The 22,934-nt window shown below is 36.2% G+C and overlaps 1 protein-coding gene across 2 annotated transcripts in view; it reads right to left on the bottom strand.

Moving 5' to 3' along the window:
- The window catches only part of tnr (tenascin R (restrictin, janusin)), a 128,047-nt gene that overhangs the window by 15,569 nt on the left and 89,544 nt on the right, over positions 1-22,934 (bottom strand). Inside the window, exons 8-17 of one of the 2 annotated variants that reach the window (XM_026205816.1) lie at positions 22,017-22,167; positions 18,001-18,270; positions 17,589-17,774; positions 14,626-14,715; positions 14,148-14,411; positions 12,428-12,694; positions 8,498-8,617; positions 8,271-8,414; positions 5,640-5,759; positions 3,607-3,750 (exon numbers count right to left, since the gene is read on the bottom strand). In XM_026205816.1, coding sequence (XP_026061601.1) covers positions 3,607-3,750; positions 5,640-5,759; positions 8,271-8,414; positions 8,498-8,617; positions 12,428-12,694; positions 14,148-14,411; positions 14,626-14,715; positions 17,589-17,774; positions 18,001-18,270; positions 22,017-22,167 — 1,756 coding nt within the window. The remainder of the gene's footprint in view (positions 1-3,606; positions 3,751-5,639; positions 5,760-8,270; positions 8,415-8,497; positions 8,618-12,427; positions 12,695-14,147; positions 14,412-14,625; positions 14,716-17,588; positions 17,775-18,000; positions 18,271-22,016; positions 22,168-22,934) is intronic. The other variant, XM_026205817.1, reaches the window with a different exon arrangement.

The raw sequence follows: 22,934 nt of genomic DNA, 5'->3' as shown, positions 1-22,934 counted from the left end.
CAGAACATATTATTTATTTTACATCTAAACATACATATGCAGTCAGACCCAGTATTATATATTGTCTATATTTTATATTATTGATAATTTTCTTAGAGGCTAACATCAGTTTTACATGTTGTTGAATATGAATTGTATAGTAAAGACATTACAGTATAATGTAAAAAAAAAAAAAAAAATATTTGAAAACAGCACAACTGTTTTCAACACTATAGACAATAAATGTTTCTTGAACATTAAATGAGTATATAAGAATGATAATAAAATAAAATAAAATTTGCATTCCAAGATTAATTCAAAATATTACATTTTACTAAAAAAAAGTAGTTTAAAAAAAATGTAAAAAAAAAACACGTAAAAAAATCTAACCAACACAAACTGTTATACTTGTATATAAAATGCCTTATATATAGCCTATTATTATATTAACTGTTATATATATATATATATAGTTTTAACAGACTGGGCTTAACATTCTGCCTTTGATTTCTCATACTTTAAACTGACTGAGCAGGCAAACTAGAATGAAATCCAACCAAGGAGAAAAGGAGAGAGATTCTCCTGTGCATATCTGAGGATCACATTCATATTCCTGTCCTCACCTTAATCTCTTTAACGATGAAGTTAGAACTGTAATCTAAATCAAAATGACAGACATCACTAATCCTGAAATAGGCAGGAAATTTGTTAGTTGTTGTCATCTTAATTATCCCCTTAAGCTTCCATAAGCCTCCTCATAAATGCCAAAATGATGCATCTATGACACCTTCACCTCCCTCAGGATGGGAGCTGGCAGATTCTTAAACACCACAGGATAGTAATTTCGGGCAGATTTTTCAGGCATCGCAGGCATTGAAACATTTTTATCAGAGCATGGCAGGATCTAAATCTAGTGTTATTAGGGCAGAACTGTTTCCGTATTAAATTGTCATTAAGTTGCCAAAAAAAAAAAAAAATAAAGTTAGAAGGCAAATAAACACAACAAACCTCATCAACCGATTATCTGTCAAGATTCTGCACATCACTGAGCTGGCACTGAGGTTGCAAAGCCAATAGCCTGTGACACTTTTATGTGCAAATTAATTTCCTCTAAACAATCCAAACTAATGAAGTATTCTGGGAGGGCTGTTTGATTAAAGTTGAGGTCTAATGCATCTGAAAGCAGTCTGCCGCTCCACCTCCCCTTTTATAGATGAGCTGAAAGATTCAATGCAGAATAAAGCAGCTTGAAATGAAACCGCTGCTTGTTCTAGTTCAGTCTTCTGTATGGGAAAGACAGTTCGCCTCTCTCTGTGGACAGCCTCTGTGAGGAAAAATGGGTAGTGATGCTGATTTCCTCTCTGTTCTCACATGGGAATCAGAGCTTTGCTGACTTCAGGATTTTGTTACACAAACGACAAAAATAAAGTCACGGCCTTGTTTCTGCTTCGCATGAATCTCATCTCTGCTAAACTAGAAGAAGATGATAGTATAATTAGAGAAGTGCTTGCAGTTGTCAATTGGATATATAAGCTTGAGTGCTGTTTTACCAAATATCTTCACGGCTGCAGGTTATACGTAACCATATACAGTAGGTTAAATATCAGCACTCTCTGGAAGCTGGTTGTCCAATCAAATTTAAATACTGGAACAATATATACACTACATGTAACAAGTTGTAGATAATACAATTGGCAAGTTTAACTTCTGCTTAACCAGTGTTTGACAGTCCTGCTCATCTCAGCACATTTTGGATGTCTGATTCAACTTATCATCTGATTAGTACAGAGCTCCATGACCGGGAGGCATTGTGAGGGTGCATCAGGTTAGTGAAACACCTTAAATGTAGGCCAGCAGCAGCAGCATTGAGAAACACAGCACTGAAGTGGAAAATACTATGATTTTATAGTCATAAAAACTTTATAGTCATTCCCTCACAGTATTCAATATATATATATATATATATATATATATATATATATATATATATAAATAAGCTTCTGGGTTCATTGACTGATGTACATTAAATAAATATCCCACTATATTAGTTCTACAGTTGATATGTTCCTTGAACGGTTTTGGGTTCTAAACTACTAAACTAGTTACTTCTCCCAGTCTGTGCCTAGTTCTTTCATCTTACCTCAAAGTATTTTAAAATGGTTTCATATGTTTTTCTGTTATTCTCACCATAGCTGCATTTTTTTTTTTAAATAATAAAATATTTTATTTTCTATTTTAATATACATTAGTCAACATTAAAGAAAAAAAAAAACCTGGTAATGAAACTGGTCTCAAAATATTAATTGGGTCATGCCAAGAACATCGATAGCAATTATGCCAAAATTGGCAGAACTTCCTGTCTGCAATTTTGATTCATGTTGAAAACCTTTTTTTTCAAACTCCTCCTAGACAGTTGGTCCGATTTTCCCCAAATGTGACTCATCATCTTCAGACAATGTTGAATTTTGTGTCGATATACGAAACTGTTTTCGTTTAATGCATCAACGGATTTTCAGGAAAGATGCCAAACTGGATCTGAGACTGTATCTCTGCAAAGCTTTAACATTCACACCAAACTCTGTATGTGCCATTGTCACCTCAAGCTGACCACACCACAAAACTTTGGTAACAAGAGTGATCAACCATATATTAATGAAATATGGTTCCATTAATTATGAAATTTCCAGCTTTTGATTGCATTAGCCTATTGTAATGAAATTGAAATTAAACACTTATACCAATTATGCCATAGTAAGCTGAACTTCCTGTCTGCCATTTTGATTTATTTAAAAAACCTATTTTTTCAAACTCCTGAACAATTGGTTCGATTTTCACCAAAATCCAGAGCATGGCCAGAGCATCTTCAGACTATGCTGACAAAATCTTTCACCAAATTTGTCCTAAAACCAAAATGCATTTTTGTCTTAGGACAACTTTTTTGATCCACTTCAAATGTTAACAACTGTATTTTAAAATGTAATTTATTGGTGGCAAAGCTGCATTTCCAGCAGCCATTACTCCAAGTCTTCATTGTCACTGGATTCTTTAGAAATAATTCTTATAGAATATGCTGAATTGGTTCTAAACAGGAATTCCTTATTATTATTATCAGTCTTGAAAACAGTACTGCACGATATCTTTGTAGAAACAATGATACATTTGTTCCAGGTTCTTTGATGAACAGCATTTATTTTTAAAAATATAAATCATTTATGACATTATAAATGATTTTACTGTTACTTATGGTCTTTTTTAATCTGTCCTAGCTGAATAAAAATATGAATTTCTTTTTTAAAAAAAAAGGTACAAGAAAAAAAAACTGTAAAAAAAAAGAATGTTCTTGTCTTGACCTCTTGTATTATATAACCATACGGTTTCTAATATGTCAGTGTGAATGTCTCAAGTTTGGTTTAATCTCATGACTAATACAGTGATCTTTTGTTACTCTCTCTTTGCTCTTGGATTCTCCTCTGCTTCTTTCCCTGAGCTCTACCTTTCTCAGCAACTGGGGTAAAGGCCTTTAGACCTGTTTTGAGATAACGAAGGAAGTATAACTGGAACTAGGGGGTCTTGACCTCCTCAAGCCCCCCTGTAATTACACACAGGGAACAGTGATGGAGTACTTACGTGTGACAAAGTTGGCAATGACTGTCCCACTGGTGAGAGGACCTTTAGTGGCATAAAGAGCCACTGAGTAGGTGGTGCTGGGGATGAGCTGACTCAGCTGGTACTCCTGCTTGTTACCCTCCACTAAGAAGGTGTCTGCCGTAACTGGAAAGATAACTTCCATTAGTACAGAAGCAAGTGAAGAATTGCAGGGGTTTATTTGCTTTTGGATACCTATTTCATTTAAATGAGCATTTCAATAATTATGGGGAAAAGCATTATAATTAAACACAAATTTAAATAGTAAAAATATGTAAATATTAATGCGAACTGCATTGAACCACCAGCTACCCTTAATGACAATTTTGGTGTCTAAAGGAATGTTCCCACCGAAGATGATAACTGTAATTATAGCTGTAACTACAAAGTTTTAATACAAATTCTAATTATGTGAGATTGTCTATTTGTGGGGACACTGATAGTTATGATTATATCGTCATATTTATAGTTATTGTTCTTTGTGTGAACTACCCTTAAATGTGCTTTTTGGAGGGATGTAACGATGCTCTCTGAGCTGGTTGAAAATCGATAGAAATAGAAACTGACTCTAGTCAGTTGAGATGTTAAACAATTTGTGATACATTTGGAGGTGGGGGTCATGGCCAGACTTACCATTGGGCTAGAGTGGGCTGCAGCCCATGGGCCCTGCCTTTGCCCGTTTATGTTTGTTTGATTTGTTCGTTATTATACACCATTCAGAATTCATTAATTATTAGCTGCATTTCCACTGCGCACGCAAGCAGTGTTGCCAAGTCTGCTGTTTCAGCATAAAGTGGTATTTATGATTATTTCACATAGAAGACGGATACTGAATCGCGTCTGCACCAATTAGTTTGTTATCACATGGCTACTTTAGCTCAATTAAGCCTTTAGCCCCAAAGAGCACACATTTATAAAGATAATTATAAATTCTCAAATGTTCACACCTCATTTGTTTACAGAGGATGATTTTATATTAATATATTAATGTTCCACTAAATTATGCGATCATCTGATGAGTTTTGAGCTATCTCTCTCGTCTTACTGCCTTTACACATAGTGGAGAAGATATGTCACTAAAATGATTTTATATATATATTGCAATAATTGAATATCTTTATATTAAATTGTTATATTTAAACTTAAAATTTATGCACAGTCCATCTATAAATTTTGTTGATAGTGATTTCATTTGATTGTTAATAGCCAGTATGTCTTTTTATTCGATTTGATTTATTGATTAAATAAGAACCTGAATAAGAACTTTTTTAATACTAATAAACCAACATCTCGATTTTGTTTTTCTTTCTCAAAGTTATTTCAGGGTTTGGATCTCTCAACTGAACACATCCTTATTATTATATTATAATGAATATTTAATATTACATTTAAACTTTGTCTATAGCCTACATGTTGCATATTAATTTTACTGTTTATGAACCTTGAGTGAATCGTTACATCTTTAATGATCTCAGAAAAATTGTAGGTGTGACCATATTAAACTAGTCTGGGTCATATTTTTATTTGTTTATTTATTTATTTTTCCCTTGTACAGATTTGCTAATGATATGTGAGGATGCCAAGAAACTGGTCCATCTTGGCATCTGCCTGATTTGGCTATAGCATCTACCAAGTTACAAATGCATTAAATGCAAAAGTTTGACTGGATGTGCATCTTTGATGTAAAAAAAATAATAAAATAAAAAAAAAATTCACAAGAAGCATTTTTTCCCCCCCTTTTAACAAGTCGATAAGCCAATTCATTTTGCTATCCCAACTGTGCATGATAATATGGTTAATTGTATTTTATTATTGCCATTTAGCAAGACCCATTTGCATATCTACATTACTTTTTCCCCGCTGCACACAGACCAAATAGCAAAGCAGCAAATAACTTTATCCAGTGAGAAAATAAGTTACATTTAATTTTTTATTTATGGCTGTGGCTTTTGGGATGTGATTTAAAGAGCAAATGATGCTGAAAAATGATGGACAGAGAGGTTGTTTTCACATACCTTGGTTCCTGGTGAGGGTGAGCACGTAGTTATCAACACTGGAAACTGGGGGGTTCCAACGCAGCAGAGCCCCCTGAGGTGTAACATTCAGTGCAGTGAGCTCCATAGGCATGTCCATAGCTGTGTGGAACAGAGGATTACGTGCAGGTTAGTTACAGACAGACAGTCGGAGATAAGCTCAGCCAAGGTAATTGGCAGCAGTCTCATCTTCACCTTTTTTTTTTTCTTCCTATGCAAACGATATTCACCGGCAATTTAAAAATAGAGCACCTCAGCAGCTTGGAACTAATTTGTTGTGATTATCTGGCTGGAGAAGATCACAATTTCCTTAATTAGCTGGCATCGAGGGGGAAATTAGACAGTCAAATGTGTGCAGAGCTCATTCTCAACAGCATTTCTATGCAAGTGAGTAATGAGAAATGTTGTTCTTCATAATCCTCTATCCATGCTGTGACTTTCACAGATGGCCTTTATTTTTTCAGACAGGGAAAATCGCACTCTCCTCTTAGCACTATGGCGTATGTCCTCTTGGAAGAGGTCAGTAGACTGTAATCGCACATTACCATCTTCCCATCCTGTCCCATGTGCATTTTTGTTCTGCCAGCCTCTCTGGCCATAGCCATATCACTTCTACAGCTATAGACCCTCCCATTAGGCATGACTGACTTTGTTCCAAGAAATTCTAGGCCTCTCACAACCTTCCAGAGAAGCTGATCTCCACTGCCTGACAGCAGTTCAGAGGCAAAATCCCCCAATTCCCCATCGCACATTCCCCTATCTCTGCTTTACCAAGTCTTGACATGCCCTACGCTGACAGACTAGGAGGAGAATATCAGTTTGCGCTTATGCAGTGAACGTGAACTTGATGATCCTCAGCAGGTCATTAGCCAGAGCTGTGAACCAGAACATAGCTCTGAACCAGACCCATCATGTCTCATCAACCCCTCTTGTCACCCTTTACATAACAGCTGAAATAAGCATCAATGTTTTCTATCTCCTATTAATATTAAAATGTTTTCAAAAGAGGCATTTTTAAAGGAGCCGCTTGTCACTTTGCATTGTTACAGCATTGGCAAGATTGCTGTCAACACGAGCAGCTTGAGACTGTTTGCCATATTTTTATTAGCTTTGAACAAAACTGGCAGGCTTTAAGGCTGCGATGGGGAGTGTAGCTGAGTTTTGATGTATAGGAAAACACTTCCTACCTAGTTATTAAGCAAGTTAGTAGTGTTTAAGCAAAGGCCAGCATCTGTTTATTCTATTGTACTGCATCAAATGATATGACTAATTAGTTAACTCCCTACACTCGAGACATAGTCTAATTAATCAATTTCAGTGATATAATGCACAGCTGGAACAAATACTGCTATGTGAGATTTGTCTATTAAGACACAAATTAAATATCCCTATATTAAATCTAAAGCACTATTCTATTCTGAAGATAAGCTTTTTACATTAAAGCAAAACACTGAGAACAGGTACACTTGGCTTTAATACTGAGTCTCTTTCACTAACATCATAAGTGCTTATTTGTGACATTTGTTAAATATTGTTTTATTTATATTTATTGTTACATTTTATTATAAATAATTATAATAATAATAGTAATAATAATGCACATTTTATTTATTATTAATTAAAAAAAAAATACATTGATAAGTATTTTTATTGGTGCTGGGCAATGATAATTGCAATTAATCGCATAAAAGTTTTTTGTTTATATAATATATGTGTGTGTACTGTGTTTATTTATTATGTATATATAAAGACACACACATAAAGTATATATTTGGACAATATTTAAATGTATATATTTAATATTAATATAATTAATGTTATATATATAAATAAACATTTAATAATATAAACAACACATTTATCTTATATACATGCATGTGTGTGCATTTATATATACATAATAAATATGCACAGCACACATATTACTGTATGTACACACATTTATTTATTTATTTTGGATGCAATTAATTTTAACTAATTATATACATAGATATATAACATAATATAAATAATTATAATTATATATACTAAAATATATTTCATAGATGCACAAATATATTTTAATAACAATTAAAAAAAACATTCTACATATTCACAAAACAATCCACTAAAATAAATTAAAAACTATTTAGAATAACCCTCATTTGAATAATAAACAGCAGGGTAGAGACTTTATGCACAACATTTTCTGCATTCTGTACCTTGTCTGTTCATTTAAACACGAACACTTGTCCACAATTAGTGAATGAGACAAAACCCATAGTACAAGCTCCCTTTCACCGCCGTGCGGTGCTGTTCAAGTTAGATGGCAGGTGAGCCATCTCTTCTGATCACTGATTCCATTAGTAAAATTTCATTTCACTTCTGCGAGATGGCTGGCAGCCTCCCAGAGGACGGGCGGAACGCACAGGGTGAGAGATGGTACTCATCACATGGTAAATGATGTGCATCATTCCTCAGACTGTCATCCATATTTCTATCAAATCAAAGTTCTGTGACGAACGAGGCTATATGAGAGCACATCCTTCACAAAATACCAAAAGATATTTCCTAGGGTAAATTAGAATACCTGTCTGCAGGTTGTGCAGTAGTAACAGAAGAGAACAGAAATACCTGTAAAGACAGTAGTGGTGATGACCTTGCTCTCTTGGCTTCCTCTCACTGCGTTCAGCTTGATCTCGTACTCCGTTGCTGGATGGAGGCTGGTTAGGGTGTAGTTGGTGATGTCATTGTCAATCACCACAATGTCCATCCTACCTGTGATGACAAATATTAATGCTGACTTATTTGTCCAATTTGTTCAAATTAGACATGCTTTAAATATAATTCAGAGAATGTACCTTTTGGTGATTGGTAGGACATTTTATAGTAATCAAAGGGTGCGAGTGGTTGGATCCATGATATGGTTACAGATTCCTCTGTGACGTACAGCACACTCATGTCTCTGGGAGGGTCCATACCTGCATTATGAAAAAAAAAATAGTATCTCACCAAATCAGCATATTACAATGATTTCTGAAGGCTCATGTGACACTGAAGTATTGGCTGATGAAAATTCAGCTTTTCCCTCACAGGAATACATTTCATTTTTTAATACATCAAATAGAAAACGGTAATTTCTCATTGTAATAACTTTTCACAATATTACTGTATTTTTGTTCAAACAAATGCAGCCTTGGTAAGCCACAGAGACTACTATAATAACATGAATAATCTTACCAACATTTGAGCAGTAGTGTAAGTGTATCAATAATGTTGCATTGACTGTAGAAATGCACTATTATACATGTATCAGACTGTTAGACATGATTAACATATTCCTGAAGTAAAATGTCCAATGAAAGGGGGCTACTGAGATAAAAATGAGTAGTATTCAGTTGGTTATGAGATCCCAATGTCTTCCCAAATAAGGTCACCCAAATATATTGCATTATTGATAAAAATATTTGATAACACTTTAGCATAGGGACCAATTCTTGCTTTTAACTAATTGCTTATTAGCATGTATATTACTAGCATATTGGTTGTTTATTACTACTTATAAAGCACATTCTATTCTATATCCTTCTATTTTTAACCCTACCCAAAAACTTAACAACTACACGACTATTTATAAGCAGTAATTAGGAGTTTATTGAGACAGAAGTCATTGTTAGTTAATAGTTTCTATTCTCATGAAATTTATTTCCTATTTCTGTTTGTCAACAGCCCTAGAGAGGAGGAGTATGAGTAGTGGACACACGACACTCTTCACAAGGACGTTTGCATTGTTATTGTCCGCTGTTGTCCAGCAGGGACTGTTTCATGATTTGTTTATCTGTCCCAATAGCACTTAGCATTGCTAAAGTAAAGGTTACACTGCCCCTGAAAACAGTTTAACAGACTAACAGTGGTTCTGGAGCATTCTGACAATCGAGAGGGAAATTAACTGATTTACTCTTGCCATTAGTGACGTGGCCAGTCCTTAAAGCGAGTGAAAAGCCATTCAAACCTCCCATATTCATTAGACTAATGCATTCAATTCATAAACTATGTGTGGCAATTCATAAACAGGTTGTCAACCTCATTTAAATGCTTTCAGGGTAAAATATTCCTCAGTAAATGAGTTGTGATTATTCATGTATGCATATCTTAATTTATTTTCTACTCAGCAGAGCAGTCAATAAATATATATCCAGAATTTGTATAAAGGGCACCAAGAACAACTTTTTTTTTTCAGCCCGTCTCATCTGCATTTATTCAGTTTCTTATTGTTGAGCATATGGTGACGTTCCTTCACTTATGTTAATGTAAAGGAGTGTTAATGTGTGAAAATATGGTTTCTAACTAAAGCAAGAACATGCTGAAAATGTACGAAACACGTTTTAAGCTAACAGGCTTTATAAAACACTGACAACAGGTGCGAGTGCTTAAATAGCTCATATACAAATCACGTCATTACAATAATAATAATAATAATAATACGATGCAAAGTAAAAGTTGAAACTTTTTATTTAACTAATCAAGCTGCTGTGCAGGTGGCCTGCTGTAGAGTTAATTTCTGTTTAGAAATAGCTCCGAGACAATATCTCCTTTGGCAACTGCAAATATCAGTTCACTGACAGAACAGCTGAATGATTCTTGACACCTCCACATTGAGAGAGAGGTAATTAGGGGAGGATTACACACTGTTGAATTAATTGAGACACAAAAGTGTGAAAAATGTACTGTGCAGCTGTGTGCATGAATCATAATGAGAAAATCCAGCAGGTATAGACGAGATCTTGTTCTGCGCACGCTCGCACATAATTGTTAAGTAACTAACAAAAATGCAAAAACCTTTACCCAGTTTAGGGTAAAGCACAGTTTACCCAAAAAATGAAAAATTTGTCATCATTTGCTCACTCTCCACTTCTGTAAACGGTATAGTCATAATGTTTGGCTACCAACATTCTTCAAAATATCTTATTTAGTGCTCAAAAAAACAACAACAACAACAACAACAATTTTTTTTTATACAGGTTTGTAACAACTTGAGTAAATGGATTCCGGGGTCAACTATTCCTTAAAACAGCACCCTAGGAAAAATGCATGTTAACTTGTTTTATGATTTCTCAAAAGAATCAACACCACAACTCAGACTATTAATTTAGTCAAATTTTTTCCTTTTTTTCATTTTTTCCATTTGCATTATTTTCAGAACAGCACTTCAGTGTGAAGTATAATTTTTATTTTTATTCTTCCTATTGAAATGTGCATATTCATTAAGCCTCTCAATCCTGTTAAACGTGCAATAGGAGATCTTGGAAAACATTAGCCTGATAGCACTGAATGTCCCAACCCTCCCTGCAATCGCTGTCTAAAGCCACACCCCCTGAATGCATTTATGCTCACAGACCAGAATACCAGAGACAACATTACTACAATATGCTACATCCCCTGCTCAGGGAGTAGGGAGCAATGAACACGGTGTAGGGATCATATCGATTTTAACACAGTTCATTCACATAGCTCGAGTTGGTAATCTGAATTGGGTGTGTTAACTAAGTGAGACATGCAAAATATGTGCGCGGGCACTGAAATTAGGAACCGCTGGGCTACATCATGTGTCAATCATCAGTGAGAAAACTTTAAAAGTACTCCAATATCAGGAAGGAAGACCAGGTTGTTGATGCTTGTCTGCCATTCTAGCTCTGTCTGCACAGCGTGCGTGAATGCCATCCACAGAATATATAAATATAGATAAATAATTTTGAACCACTTAACTTATTGATTGCTATCTGTATCTGAAGGAGACTTTCAACCAGTATAACAAAAAAAGTTTCTGAAGACAATCACCTATTGAACCTTTAAACCTGAGAATTTCATTCACATCAAATAATATGTCTTCCCAAGTGGTGGACTTAAGAATAGAACAGCATGAATGCTGAATCCATGAATGGCACAAATCTAGTTAAACATCTCTGCAGGTCTCTTTTATTGCTCAGAGGAAAGTTACTTTGTCATAAGGCTGTGGCTGAACACTTTTCATATCTCGAAAGAGATGAACTCAACAACTGGATTCAGAAATGGAGAATAGGCGAATGGAGAACAGATAGGCCACCAACACAAAATAGGTTTTCACAGATGACTCTATATATAAATAGCAAAGTCATGATAGTTGTGTGAACAATGGCACGTCCATGACATTTTGCGTATCCAGTTCATGTATAATCTGCTGCTCCTTGGCATATTTTGTGTGCATATGTATGTACACAATGTACAATCTGTATAATGTGTATTGCTAACTGTAAGTATTTCTACACGGTGTATCCTGAGTATATGTGTGTTTATATTGCACATTATCATCTGTATAACTCTGTAACTATGTCTTTATTTAAATTGTTTCTGCACTGTCTGGAGCACACTCCCAAGAATTTCACTCACCAAGGCACATGTGCTGTGGTGATGCGACAATAAACATGATTTGATTTGAACAATTTCATAAATTGCACTTTGTGTGCTATGTGCATTACAAACTCAGCAGCAGGTATCAATTTGACGCTGTTTGACAGCATGCCATGAATATAGCATTACTTCAGTTTCTCCATTTCAAATGCTTTTGAAACCAAACTGAAGTGATTCATGAAAATGATACATGCATGAGGTCCAGAAAAATATACAGTCTGTTCAGAAAAGTGTTAATTGTTTTAAGTGCACTGGTGTAAAATCAACTGAGAAAAACCAGTTTTTAAACATTAAAATAAGAACATTCAACAACCTCAACCTTCAACATTCATTAGAATTAATACCTGTTGCGACTGAGCCTAAAACTGGCTTTGAGGTCACATTGCCGTGCATGGTAACCAGGGTAACAGTGTACTGCCTGGAGGGCAGGAGACCTGTGAGTGTGATTCTGGTTTTGGATCCATCTAGAGCAATCTCAGAATCATCATTGGAGTCCAGAGCATTGTAGTTCAAGATGAATGCGTCAGCAGGCGGTGCCGGTGCACTCCATGCCACAGTCAATGAATCAGAAGTGACATCAGAGAAGAAGAGCTGCGTGATAGGGCGGAACCCTGAAATTGAATGACAACATCTATATTACGAAATGCTGGCTCCTGTGATTAAAGATGTATTAGCTGATTGGCACATCCTCACAGGAAGGAGGAAAGAAGAGTACAAGAATGAAGAACAATGAGGTGGTCGGGTGAAGTTTGCAGAAGAGATGCAGCCAGTTAGTAGATATCAATCAAATGATGGAAACTGGATGAAGAAAAGTGGAAAATGGTGGTTGAATATGATAAAATCTTGAAGATAAAGTCTGAAGAGTTATTACTTTGATTGAGTTAAATAACAAATATGAAGTGAAGCAGAGTTTGAGGCTCACAGCTGCAAGGGGTTCTAGAAAGCTTCTGAAAGAAATGTTAAATTAAATCAATAAAATTTGTGCCATTAATCTAATGTGTTCATTTAGTGCATTCATGAAAAAAAAAAAAAAAAACGTTTTAATCAAACCCTGGCTGTTATCTACAGTAAATCACATAAAATGGGATTTCTTGTTTTTTTTTTTTTTTACTACTGGAGCAATTCAAGCACAGAATTACAGTTTTCGTACTGCCACTAGTACCAACACACCTCGCCTAACACACTACTGAGAGGAGACTGAGCTATTCTCACAGGGTGCGCACTTGGAGTAAAAAAAAAAAGAGTGCAGAATGAAACCAGAAATAGAATGAGATAGAAAACAGAGAACACAACTCATTTTTCAAAGTTGCGCTTGATATGCCGTCATAAAAATAAATTACAAACTTGATTGCGGAATGTGGCTTGTGTTTAATGATGTTAAAATAAATTATGTATTGGATATTCAAAAATGTTCTCTTCTTTATTTTCATTAATCAAAATAATGTTTCAATTTATGAAATTTATTGTGCTCATTAAAAAAGCAAATAACTGAATGACAGTTATAAAGATGTTCTATTTGATCATTTTAATTTCATAAGTTTATCAGGGCTATAAATCAATTACATATCTTATCACTAGTTGTCAAACAAATGATGGAAATTGAATTAAGTGGATAATGGTGATGAAATATGATTAAATCTTGATGCTGTAGATATACATTTGTAGATATAAATTTGTGCCATGCAAAAGCAATTGAGTGATAAAGAAACTGTAGTAGAAATGCATAAGGAAGAAGAACAAAATTATTAAATAAATCTATTTTGCTGATAAAAAAAAAGTTTGGGAACCCCTGGAGTAAAGGACATACTTTTAATGAAAGATAATTAGAAGAAACTACAAATTAACCTGCTTGAAAAACATGAGCCATTGTATCTTCTTTGCACATGGTTAACAATGAATAGAAGGCCTTGCATCCACACCATCCTGAATCCTCATGCAATTATCCAAGAGATTAGCAATATTTCTGGCCAAAACTGACATGACATGTCATAAGGCGGATATGAGGCAATGTTTCGGCTACTCAACAGTGATTCCTGTACTCCATTTCCCAAAAGATCAAATTACCTGTGAAGGCATCAATAGTAGCTGCAGTGCTCTGCTGCCTGCCTCTCTGTGCTGCAACTGTAATGGTGTACTCGGTGCCCGGCTCTAGACCTGTCAGTGTGGTGGTGTTGACGTCCTTGGGCACTGTCTGCTCAGTTGTGACTCCATTGGAGGAAGTGTAGGTCACCTTATAGTGATCAATAGGCCCCTGCACTATGCCCCACAACAGGGTGATGGTGTTGTCTGTGGAGGCTGTAACAGTCAAATCCAAGGGGACGTCCAGACCTAAAAATCAGAGTACACTGTGGCTGTTTCAAGGTTTGCAATGGGAATACTAAGCTGTGTGGTTCAGTAAACCTTATTACAAACATTATACATCAGCCTACTGAAAAAAAAAAAAAAAAAAAAAAAAACAGGTTTGCATAGAGTTGGCAGCAGGAATACAAACTACATGCAATTGAACTACTGGCAACGGAAGGGCTATAATCTTATCCCTTACCCGTTCTGGCATTCATCGTTGCTGGGGTGCTTTGGTTGGCACCTAGAACTGCTGAAATTCCTATGCCATACTCTGTGCCAGGCAGTAAATCTAAAGAGGAGAGAAAGTAAAAATATGTATACATTATGCACATAAGCAATACATTTTGGTAAATATAGATTTGTGGGTGTTCAAAAATAGTTCATAATGAGAGACTGAGTCAAACATCTACAAGTGCATGCAGAGGTGAAAAACAAATAATTTATTTTCAATACTTATTACCAGAAATGTTCCTTATTTGCAAAAAAGCAGTTAAAGAAAGAAAAAATGTCTGTATGCCTGCAAATTTGAAAGAGTAGCTGTAGCCTAGACTGATTATTCAGGGTCTTAAAGTGACATATCATGACAATCTGACTTTTCCAGGTTTTAAGTGCTATAATCAGATCCCTGGTGATGCATCTACCAACCAAGGAAACGTGAAAAAGATTAACCCAGTAACTTTGTTTTGGTAAGCCTTTTCAACAGTGTAGCAGTTCTAATGCCATGGCGAAAGTTTGAACAAAACATGCTAACTGTTCTGCCTTTGGCTGCACAGATGAGCACAGAACAATATTTAGAGTCCCAGCCTCAAAGGAGACAAGAGAGCAGTGGATTTATTGATTTATACTGTTTACTGCTGCTGCCAAACAGATCTAAAATAAACAAGTGATTTATTTCCCAGCTGTTTACCTTCACAGACATAACCCATTGTTTTTGTAACTCATATGTGTTTTTAAAGTCTGCATGAAATCAAAATGGACTTTATTTACTTTGCTAGCGCACATTGCAAGTATTCATGTGAACAATTAATCTGTGCAAGTCAATCTTCTGAAAAAAATTAGTTTGTTTTGGTAACCTTTAATCAAAATCTGAACATTTGCTTTGCTTTTTGAATTGCATTCCTTCTCTGATCATTTCAGTTTGACAGCTTGGGCAGAATATCCTTAAACACTCCCCTCCAACTGTTAGGTTGCTATGAGTGAGAAATGACAAATGGGACATCCTACGGTCTCGTGGACTTTAACTGACAGGAGCACATGGCGGGCATTGTAAGTCTATAAGACCGCAAGTGCACATGAAGTGTTCCACCGGGCAATTGTCATGATTCCACCGAGGAATGCGATGAAGACGAAGATAATCCACAAAAATGTCTTTAACAATAATCCACATAAATACATTAAAGATAATGACTCCAGATAAAGTAAACGCATGTGACTCTAATCAATAACTGACAGTAAACTGAACAGAAAGGAAACTCTAAACAGGGTATCTGAAGGGGGGCAGAAAGGTGATGGGAGTTAACTAAAACGACTAACGAGCAAATAAACTAAAGAGCTTACACCAAACAGTAACAAAACCATATAAGGAAGAAAAGTAACAGGCAGACACAACAAGAAAAGACAACACTAAGTTCATAACCCTAACAAATATAGATAAATTAAAAATGAAAATAAGAGACCGGAAAAGTTAAATCTACATATAAGGAACTGTGGGAGGACCAGTTTGCAACTTATTAGGCCAATTGGCAACATGATTGGGTATAAAAAGAGCCTCTCAGAGTGGCAGTGTCTCTCAGAAGTCAAGATGGGCAAAGGATCACCAATTCCCCCAATGCTCCAGTGAAAAATAGTGGAGCAATATCAGAAAGGAGTTTTTCAGAGAAAAATTGGAAAGAGTTTGAAGTTATCATCATCTTCAGTGCATAATATCATCCAAAGATTCAGAGAATCTGGAACAATCTCTGTGCGTAAGGGTCAAGACAGGAAAACCATACTGGATGCCCGTGATCTTCGGGCCCTTAGACGGCACTGCATCACACACAGGAATGCTACTGTAATGGAAATCACAACACGGGCTTAGAAATACTTCCAGAAAACATTGTCGGTGAACACAATCCACCGTGCCATTCACCGTTCCCGGATAAGACTCTATAGGTCAACAAAGAAGCCATAAACATGATCCAGAAGCGTAGCCGTTTTCTCTGGGCCAAGGCTCATTTAAAATGGACTGTGGCAAAGTGGCAAAGTGGAAAACTGTTCTGTGGTCAGACGAATCAAAATTTGAAGTTCTTTTTGGAAAACTGGGACCCCATGTCATTCGGACTAAAGAGCACAAGGATAACCCAAGTTTTTATCAGCGCTCAGTTCAGAAGCCTGCATCTCTGATGGTGTGGGTTTGCATGAGTGCGTGTGGCATGGACAGCTTACACATTTGGAAAGGCACCATCAATGCTGAAAGGAATATCAGAGTTCTAGAACAACATATGCTCCCATCCAGACGTCATCTCTTTCAGGGAAGATCTTGCATTTTCCAACATGACAATATACTTCATCAATTACAACATCATGGCTGCGTAGAAGGAGGATCTGGGTACTGAAATGGCCAGCCTGCGGTCCAGGTATTTCACCCATAGAAAATATTTGTCACATCATAAAGAGGAAGATGTGACAAAGAAGACCTAAGACAGTTGAGCAACTAGAAGCCTCTATTACACAAGAATGGGACAACATTCCTATTTCTAAACTCGTAGACGTTTGCAGACTGTTATAAAAAGAAGAAGGGATGCCACACAGTGGTAAACATGGCCTTGTCCCAAGCATTTTAAATGGAAATAAAAAATAAACAGTTTTATTGTGAATAAAACCATTGTACCAAGTATTGGTTCCATATGTACTTATTTTTAACTTGTAATAACTTATTAGTACAATAACTACGTAATAACTAGGTAGTAATCCTGAACCTACCCCTAAACCTAACCCTACCCAATGTAGTTACTTTGTATTACCAGAACTTTCTTAGATAAATTCACTGTAAGTACACTCTAAGTACATGTATGTACACGTACTGTAAAATAAAGTGCAACCGATATTATAATATATTACATAGAAATTGTAAAGTATATTTCAGTACTATGAAATAAAGGAAAAAGTTGGGTTTGAGTTTACCAGAGAGAGTAGTTTTGGTGGTGGCGCCATCATTGCGTGGGACAATGACTTTGTCATACTGATCACCAGCCAGAGTGCTGTAAACCACCCTGTAGCCTTCGACGTCTGCCTCACTATTGTCCCATTCCAGCTCCAGGCTAGTGGAAGTTTTCGACAGCACTCTCAGGTTCTTTGGTGCATCAATTTCTAAAAAAAAAATGAATTAATAAATAAATAACAAAGACAATCTATAAGATTCTAGTCACTTAAATTGACAAAAGAAAGTTGGATTATCAAGTTGCATTTCTGGAATTAAATATAAATGTTTACTTTTGTGAAGCAGGCCTGCTCCACTCAAAGATGTCAGTATAGCTAAAATAACGAATGTAAAAACTAAAATCAAAAGTGAATTGTCAGAACTGTATTCCTTCACCTGTAGTAAACTCTGTGGAAATGGCTCCACTCTCAGTGCCATTCCAGACTCCACTGACTGCTACTTCATACGTGGATCCAGGCCTCAGGACTTGGAGGGAGTACTGGCTCAGAGTAGGCTGCAGGCGAAAGGTTGTCTTTGGTCCGTCCACCCCTACCACGCCATATCGCAATATAATCTTGTCCACTTTAGCCTTGGGTGGGCTCCATTCAACAAAGGCAACCGTGTCTGAGATATCTCGTACAATAAGCTGTGTTGGCCCATCTATCACTGATGAAAAAAAAAAAAAAAAAACATAAGACAACTTCACTGATATATGAGAAAAGTCAGAGCTTCTCAATATGCTAGAAAGGGGTTTCAACCATGAAAAGGGTCCATACAACCAACTCCATGGAGATGATATAGAAAACATACTAAATTTTATTTTACATTCTGAATTTTTAAACAACAACAGCAACAACAACAACAACAAAAACAACAATAATAATAATAATAATAATAATCATATATATATCTGATAAGCATTATATAATTTTAATATAAATGCAGTTACTAAAAGTGATACTGAAAAAAAAAAAAACTAGCAAAGGGAGAAGGTCCTTGGCTCTGTAAAGGTTTAAAACCCTTAATATAGAAGTTATAAAATGTTCTCTAACATGGTAACAGTGACATAAGAACTTTTGTTTTGAGTAATTTGTACCTAAGGGCGTTTACTTGATGATATGAGTTTAATATATGAAAAAAAACCTTGACAGTCTGGATGAATAAATCCTGTGATTAATGATGGACATAAAAACATCCCTTTTTGTACCATTAAATACGGTTTAAGATTAAATACAAAAAAAAAAAAAAGAGTGAATTTGCTTGAACTGTATTTTTCCACAGAAAAATAACCCTGAGCTATAGACCTTACTGGTCTTAGTGCATTCAGAGTGAAAAATACCCACAAAACGACTTATTTTGCTATATTGTATCATTAGAACTTCACCAATGTAATGCTGCAGGGTCAAAAAGTGTTTGCAAAATACTTAAAGTAAAAAAAGAAGAAAGTGCAATGTTGTGGAATATGCATAACATGATAAATCTGAATTTGCAAGTTAAGCTTGAAATTTAAATATAGTGGACTGTGACTGTGTCTGATTTAAAGGTAAGGTGGGTAATTTTTGTGGCACAAAAAGTACCAGAGCAAATTGCAGAAATAACCCCCACCCCACCCCAAACAGGAACTCATTGTAATTCCTGCCTCCATCTACTATAACGGCTACTCAGTTCAGCTTTGCTGAAAGTACTACTGTATAACCTACTGAAATTTTGATGACATACAATGTTTCTTGAAAATAATCTACTTTGTCAGAAAATTGGTAACATCAGAATGCACAGAATGGCTGTCAGTTTAGCAAACAATGTTTGAAAACTTAGAGCCACAGTGCTTACCTCAAGTCTTATTAACTGGCAATGTATAATAGTATTGGAAATTACACACTTCACCTTTAAGTTATCCCTGGTTTCATGTACAGTACATGAGAAAGTGTCAATAATATTCACCAGCAGGCAGTCCCACTGCAAACCCACACTCAAGTGTCTGAATCAAGTGGCCATGCTGGGCCTCCAACAGGCTCTTTTAATAAGACGCTAACTGACTGTGTGAACAATTAACCTGCTTCTTTATATAGGGCAACATGACCATGTGCCTCAGAAACAGGTATTGGGAAGGATGATGAACATCTCTGGTACTTATGACCTCAAGAGTTCCGCTCCTCATTCTGCTTTGATATGCAAAATGCTACTAATTGGACCAGGTGAGACTGCGCTGAATCCCACGTTTACCTTTCTAATGATGAGCCGACAACACATACTATGCATGATGCAGTTGTGACTCCATAAAGAGTATTACAACTACATAATATGACCCGTTAATCGAACACGAGGGTTTCGAAGGAATAGATGATTATGTCACCTCAGGTTTATGGGAATATTTACTTTAAGTTCTCTGCACAGCCTATTCAATACACAAGGGTGATTTCTTGGTGTTATTCAAGGCACACCAGCACAGACTTATTTTTAAGTCCAGGCACACCAGAGACCAGGCAGTAGATTACTGTTTATTTTTCCCCGAAAATGTTGTATTTTAGCGCTTAAGCATAATTACTGTGAAGCAAACTCATGAGTAGCCGAGTCTTCCCAGGCCTTCTCCTGGGATAGATAAATCTTTGCACACATAAATAATTAAATGACATCAAATTTGTCTTTCTTTATCCAATAAGGTATCCGCAGTAGATGCGTGAAATATTAATGGACTCGCATGGATAATTAATGCGCCTTTAATTATGCTCGACCGTGAGGCCTGTAGAAATTAATGGCGTTTTCACAGCAGACATGCAATTTCAATTGTCCAGGAAAAGTTCAATTGAATCTAATCCTCCTGTCTGTAAGTGACAGAAGAAGAATTCTTGGGTGAAGTTTACATTAAGTGCATAATTGCTGGCAGACTCACACATTCATCATAGTGACATTTTCCATTAGCTGAAGCAATGTGACACCTCCTTGCAGTTAATGCCTTCCCAGCCCAGCTCGGCCCCTCTCACATGCCATTTGAAATCACTGTTTACATGCCTTCCTCCGTGAGTGCACTGTATCACTGGCTGTATGTTTTTCTGCATGTCTTGTCAGACACATTTGCAATAGCGTTTTGTTCTGACAACACACTGTCAGCAGACTAACAGTAAAATGACTGTATTCACAGTATAGTTTGAAGGTGAGCCCTCTGTTCAGCCTCACTGCTGCACTACTGATTTCAGCACCAAGGACAGGGGAAAAACAGCAGGACATGGCAGATGGGTGGAGGAAATCACTGCTCAAGCCACTTCCAACTTGTCAGCTCCATCTACAAAAGATACACTAGTGACTCAGTAACCTGAAGGGAAAAACACTTCACATTGTTCACTCTTTCATCTTCTCAGCGCACAGCAAGCAACGGTAAACTAGATCTTCCTGCACTGTGCATCCGCCCGAGGAGCATTTGTTTGCTTTGCAAACTTTTATGTCTCCATCAGTGATGAAACATTCTGTTATGCCATTCAACACTAAGAGCATCTACACTGTCTATCAAAAAACTTGCTTGCTTGGTGAGCATAGTTGATTCAGTCAACTAGGGATTATAATATAATTATTATAATTATATAATGCAGCCAAAAGATTAATCGTGATTAATCACATCCAACATCAAAATGAATATATATAAATATATATATAAATAAGCAAAAAAAAAAAAAAAAATTCTGTCATTTGACATCTGTCTATCAATGTACCACTATATTCTAATATGACATTGCAAAAAGGCAATACTACACACCTCTTGCCCACAATACCAATACATTACTAATACAATTTCCAATTCATGTTTTTATTTTGCTAATGTTTCAATGTATATTATTTATATATACCGTATATATTATATTATATTATATTATATTATATTGTATTATATTATATTATATTATATTTAGTACTTTCAAATGATTTACCGCTTATTACAGAAGTGGGTTTACTGACAAGATGCGGAATAAATATTGCATGCGATTTATCATGCAACCCTACTGTGGAGCAATGCAAATAGTCTTCAGGTTCTTCAGAAACAAATTACTGAAAAAAAGGCTTAAGTTGCATTATAGAATCTTACACAGAACTTATTGACTAAAGGTGCAATATACTGACATTGTAAGGGTAATGAGAACATGCATGTATTGGGAGGCACAAACCACTCTAGGTAGGTCATTAAAAATCAAAGACATATACAGCAAGTTCAAGAAAAAACATGATTGAGTTTTGGAGAATGAAACAGCGAGGTGTCGATGTTCCTATAGATCGGCTGGTACAGCATGGTGCTAACAATGCCAAGGTCATTAATTTTATTCCCAGGGAACACACATACACTAAGCGTATTACTTAAATGCACTGCAAAATGCTTGGAATAAAAGTCTGTCAAATGCATAAATGTAAATGAGTAAGAGGCATACGTGTGATAACGGTTGCAGTAACAGGCTGGCTTCTTCCCTGGTCTTTCAAGGCCACCAGGTTGACAGTGTATTCTTCCCCAGGCCGCAGCCCTGTTTGATGGAATGACGTGATGGTACTGGGTAGTTGTGCTGTCATCCCTCCATCATTGTCCTTTGACGTGCACAAGACACAAACACATATGCAAATATCACATTTCACAATTCTGGCATCAGAGTGCAGGCAGGCATGCAGGAACAAACAGTACACCGCTCGAATCAACAGAGATTGTTTTCAGGAGGCAGTCGGCTGTGTAAAAAAAGAAGCTGCTGGAATTTCAGTGTAGATGCATTTCGCCAGATGTTTGATGTATTGAATCAAGCCTTGTTTTTTCCCCCAACTCGCTTAACAGAGCACTTTGTGAATTTGATGCATCGGACCCCACAAGACATCAACTAAACTCCTCTGGAATGGTTATGAAATCAAGCAATATGAAAGTGCGAGAAGGTTTCAGAAGATGTGACTGTTCTTAAAAAGCCTCTTTTCTTTGGTTCTTTGCCATTGTCTCGGTGAACGTACTCTTGTACCTGCCCTCACATCCATTACAATATTGTGGAAAATCAGTATGGGTCTTATGCTTTGTAGGATTAAATGTGCAGAGGATAGGACTTGCATTTCTAATATGATTTCCCCAGTGGCGTACCAGAGTTGGCTATCATGCACAGTACCCTTAGCAGACCCTCTCACCGATGGAAGATTGAAATACACCATGATCCCCCGCCCTCGACTGTCAGCTTCTTTGTATTCACTTCCTATTCTCTCTAAAGAGGCTTTTGCCTTTGTTTCCAAGTTATTTTCTTCTTTTAGACCAAAAATGAAGAATTTATGTTACTTTGCCAGGACGTAAGCTTTGAATTTAGCTGAAAGCTAAAACAGTGGGA

The sequence above is a fragment of the Carassius auratus genome, chromosome 27, assembly GCF_003368295.1.
Source record: "Carassius auratus strain Wakin chromosome 27, ASM336829v1, whole genome shotgun sequence".
NCBI lineage: Eukaryota > Metazoa > Chordata > Actinopteri > Cypriniformes > Cyprinidae > Carassius > Carassius auratus.
The sequence above is the reverse complement of the archived record's forward strand: the minus strand, read 5'-3'. Positions and strand labels throughout refer to the sequence as shown.